Raw genomic sequence first — 4438 nt, 5'->3', positions numbered from 1 at the left:
CCACCTCCTGCGCTATAGCTACTTTTTTTGTCAAATTTTCTGGAACCTGCAGCAATAGTTGCTGCAACATGTCATTTTGGCAGTGCTGCCGATCTGTCGTAATGGACCTACGAATCTTATTTACTTCGCTGGTATCCACTTCCCCTGTTGCATTCTGGGCTATTATGTGGTCCGTGAGGGCTGCCGTGAGCTTAAGTGAATTTTGATGTTCAGTGTCAGCAATCTCCTCTGGATTAGTTAGTCCCATCCCTCCCAGTCTTGGTGGAAGTGCAAGAAGTGTTCTTTCTGCTGGGGTTAAGTCAGGGTGTTTCACTAGTTTGGGAATGAACTTGACACTGATAGCTTCTTCCAGAGGGTGGAGGAGGGGTCCGATCTCAGGGATGGTACGCATCAGGTAGTTCCAGCGATGCTTGACTCCATGGGTGAATGCTGCAAAGGCCGCATGTGGCTCTGTGCTAGCAATCTCAGACAGAGCTTGGATTTCGCTAACCCACTCATTCACCTTTCCCGCTACGTAATCGGTCTTGAAGTCCGTAGTGCCAATTACTGCGCCTAGATGTCTTTGGCCGTCCTTAGTTATTTTGACCTCACTTCCGCCAAAAACCTCCAATGCCCGTTCATAATGTTCTGGCTTCACGATGAGGAAGGACTTGCTGGCGTTTGGGTGGTACCCTATTTGTGGACCTAGCGATGCTGCCAGGTCCCACCACTTTTTGATGCACTCCACTTTACCTGCTCCTGTAACGTCATCAGCATATGCCACTTGTTTGACCCCAGTTGTTTCAAATTTTATTTCTTGTTGGAGCACTGATAGGCCAATTGCATTCATTGCCATTGCAACGGGGTCCCCCTGTGTTGTTCCCTCGGTCGACTGTAGGATGGTATCACCTCGTAGAGCCTTGTTGTTTACTATGTAGAGGTCTGATGGATTCCTATACGAATTTTCAACATACATCGCAAAGCTTGGACACTTGATCTTGATGTTGTGCAGTGCAGCCTTGCGGTTAAGTATGTTGAATGCGTTTGAAGCATCCACCAGGAGAACGGCCTCACAATCACGCTGCTCAAATATCAATCTCATGGCGTGAATGGCGCCTCCCCACCAGCCTGGTGGCCAGCACACACTTGTAGGTTCCCTGCTGCTGCCCTGACATCATCCTTTACCACCTCCATTATGCACTTTCCGATGATCCGCCTCAGCACTTCCCCCACCCCTATAGGTCTACATCCTGGTTTCTTTTCCAGAGGAATAAGGCGGCAGGCCGTCAGGGCCTGGAGGTGATGGCAGCAAGAGGATGCAAGCTTTCTTGCAAGGGCGGCAATGGCAGTGCAGAGATCGCTTGCTACAGGGCCAAACTTGTTTGTGCTGAGGATGACTCTCCAACCGTTTGCATCCAGACCTGAAGGGCCGGCTCCTCCTCGAGTCTTCAGTGCCTTTTTCCACACCATCTCTCCTGTTATTTTCTCGAACAGGACAGCATTTGGTGGGATATAGTCACCCTGGAACCTGATGCCTTCATCTTCGCTTGCAGGGGGATGTTTCTCTTTCAATAGTTTTAATGTCTCTCTGTTTATTGGCATCACCCCACCGGAGGATTCCTCTGTGAGAGATCTTACCGCGAGAGACACTTTTCCCACACGCATTTTGTTTCCAAATTTTCTTGCCACGTCATCGGTGTTTTGCTTTCCGTCACCCGTAATTTTTAGTCTCTCCTGCAGTGTTCTTGCTTCACATAGGAGATCATCTAGGGCCCCAGTCTGCCACATTGTCAATCTTCTCTTCATTGCTGCCACATTTTCTTTGTGCTTAGCCTTTGTGTGTGTCCTCTGACAAAATAGATGTGGTATTATTGCCAGTATTTGAAGAGCTAGGGGGGCGAGGAAGCGGTCCTGAGTGTAATCAGTCATGAAGCGAGTCATCTCCCGAATCATTTCTTTGGTGGCCGCACACTTGGGTGGTTCAAATAAGTTAGCGGGCGACCACTTGACAATTTCTGAGTAGGTTTCTTTGACCCATATGTCTGCATTTTCCATCGACATGCCATTCCACTGCGGTGGCTGTCTCTCATTCTCCTCGTGGACACCTGCTACTAAGGGAGCAGCATTTGTTAGTACTACATTTTCGGGTTGAGTAGACTCACTGTTATCATTTCGGATATCATCGGGTAGTTGGGTCCCGGCGATATCCACTGTGGCCACCTATGTCGGCTCCCTGCGACGTGGGTTCCGACACTGGTCTAGCTTCCTGCAATCCACACATGGTCGGTTGTTTCTCGCACAAACACAATTTGTGCAGTTTTGGTTCGGGCTAGCACAGACGCAGCAAAGAATGTTACCAGGCATGTTGGGCGACGGTTACGTCCGCCTCCGAACATCTGATTTAGTCCCAGGCACAAGATTATACTGGTTCTTATGAGGGAAGGGCGGAGAGGTGACAGGCTGGACTGCTGTGTCCAGGTAGTAGGGGCATACGTGCACGCGTGGGTGTGTAGGCTACCCCCCCTAATAGCGACCATCCATACATCAGAATGATACACTATGGACAAGAGTTTGTCACACCAGGCACTTGTCTATATAACCTTGGCACAAATAACCGCTATTTATATATGGTCTCACTGGTGTAATATCAGTTATGTATACTCACTTGGTTCGTTGAGACCCTACATTAAGTGTCCGTTACAATGGTGGGGGGGGGAGGGGCTACCGCATGGGCAGCACTCTCGGCATTTCTACTACTACTACTATATCTTTACTATATTACTACAGATCTCAACTACTACTACTACTACCACTTCACTATAACATGTTCAGTTTGAGGCTGAGGAACAAAATTCCAACCTCATTTTTCTATATATATTAATCTCTCCCTAAATCTCAAGTTTAGGTCACCAGAAGAACCAAATATTATTATAAATTTTAAGATGGATCGGGTGCAAGTGATCCAGTTCAGAGCAGCTCTGAAGGAGTTGGAGAATGTAGAGGCTCTCCGGAATTCATCTGTATTAAGCCTTCACCTCCCATCATCTTCCTCCCTGATACTCGTAAAAAATAGAGTCAAGGATGAACAAAGCCGCGCGGCCAACATAAAATCCGTTTCCAACCGCTCTTCAGTGCAAGAAGCACTGAGGAGTGCTGTGGATATGTTATCCACCGTCAATGTCATGCCACCCCATGGGCTTTTAGTGTTTTATGGCCAATCTGTTCTCAACAGAGCAACCGGCGAGGTGAGTCACCTTCGCCGAACGTTAACACCTCCTGAACCAGTCCAAGAGTTTAAATACGATGTCAGCAAGACATTCTCCACACACTCACTGCACCAACTACTCGTCTCCCAAGAGGGAGGCGTTGGCTACATCATCCTCGATGGTTCAGCAGTTGCCCTTGGAACGCTCTCTGAAAATGGACTAAAAGTCCACCACCATGAGAACGTGGACATTCCAAAAAAGCACGGGAGAGGTGGCCAGTCCGCTCCCAGGTTCCAGCGCATCCGCCTGGAAAAAAGGCAATTGCTGGTGAAGAAAGTAATTGCTCTCAGCGAATAGTTTTATCTGGATGAAAATAAGGCGACCGTGCAGGTGCAGGCCCTGGTAGAAGGGGGTCCTGGTCAGCTGAAGGACCAGTTGGTGGAGCGTCTACCCCAGCTCTTGAAGGGTGCTGTAAGATGTGTAGAAAACACCTCATACTCCGGCCGCCAAGGGCTGAGGGAGGCCATCAATGCCACACGGGACCTCCGCCAGCACATGCTTTTGGAAAAGTCTAACACTGTCCTCAGTTCCATATTTGAAAAACTCAGGATCGATGAACCGGACATGGTCTGCTTTGGTGATGAAGTTCGAGCGGCCATGGAGGATGGTGCCGTCCAAGTTGTAGTGCTATGGGACGAGTCCCCTGAAGTCGCCTGGTTCGCAGAAAACTGTCCTGAGGAGACCGAATTACTTGTGATACCCAACAGAACTAATAATACAAACATGATAGTAAGTACGTTTGGGGGGATAGCAGCCTTAAATAAATACCCAAGAGCCGTCCCACAGGAAGAGGAGGCCGAGTGAGTCAAATAAAAAAAAAAAAAAAAAAAAAAAAAAAAAAATATATATATATATATATATATATATATATATATATATATATATATATATATATATATATATATATATATATATATATATATATATATATATATATATATAATAAAAAATATGTAATAAAAATAAAAAATAAAAAATAAATAAAAAATAAAAATAATTATATTTTTTTTTATAAATAACAAACTTTTCTTATTAAAACTAGTTGATTTAAAATGTACCAAAATGAACTACACAATAGAAAGTAAACACCATCATTAACATTTCAATACAATAATAAACAATATCTTCCTTTCACTCCTATAATATACCTTACTTTAATACATATTAGCGTAGTCAATATTATCCAAAACTAT

The 4438-nt window shown here is 45.5% G+C and overlaps 1 protein-coding gene across 1 annotated transcript; it reads left to right on the top strand.

Annotated features, from left to right (window-relative positions):
- Nucleotides 1-2921: 2921 nt before the first annotated feature.
- LOC121876111 (eukaryotic peptide chain release factor subunit 1-like) lies at nucleotides 2922-4049 on the top strand. The gene is made up of 2 exons (XM_042381049.1): nucleotides 2922-3521; nucleotides 3576-4049. The coding sequence occupies exons 1-2, from the start codon at nucleotides 2922-2924 to the stop codon at nucleotides 4047-4049; spliced, it is 1074 nt and encodes a 357-aa protein (XP_042236983.1).
- Nucleotides 4050-4438: the final 389 nt, after the last annotated feature.

This window comes from Homarus americanus, unplaced genomic scaffold (genome assembly GCF_018991925.1).
Source record: "Homarus americanus isolate GMGI-L3 unplaced genomic scaffold, GMGI_Hamer_2.0 scaffold34921, whole genome shotgun sequence".
In the NCBI taxonomy this organism is placed as follows: domain Eukaryota; kingdom Metazoa; phylum Arthropoda; class Malacostraca; order Decapoda; family Nephropidae; genus Homarus; species Homarus americanus.
Note: the sequence above shows the minus strand (reverse complement) of the source record. Positions and strands in the feature narration are given on the sequence as shown.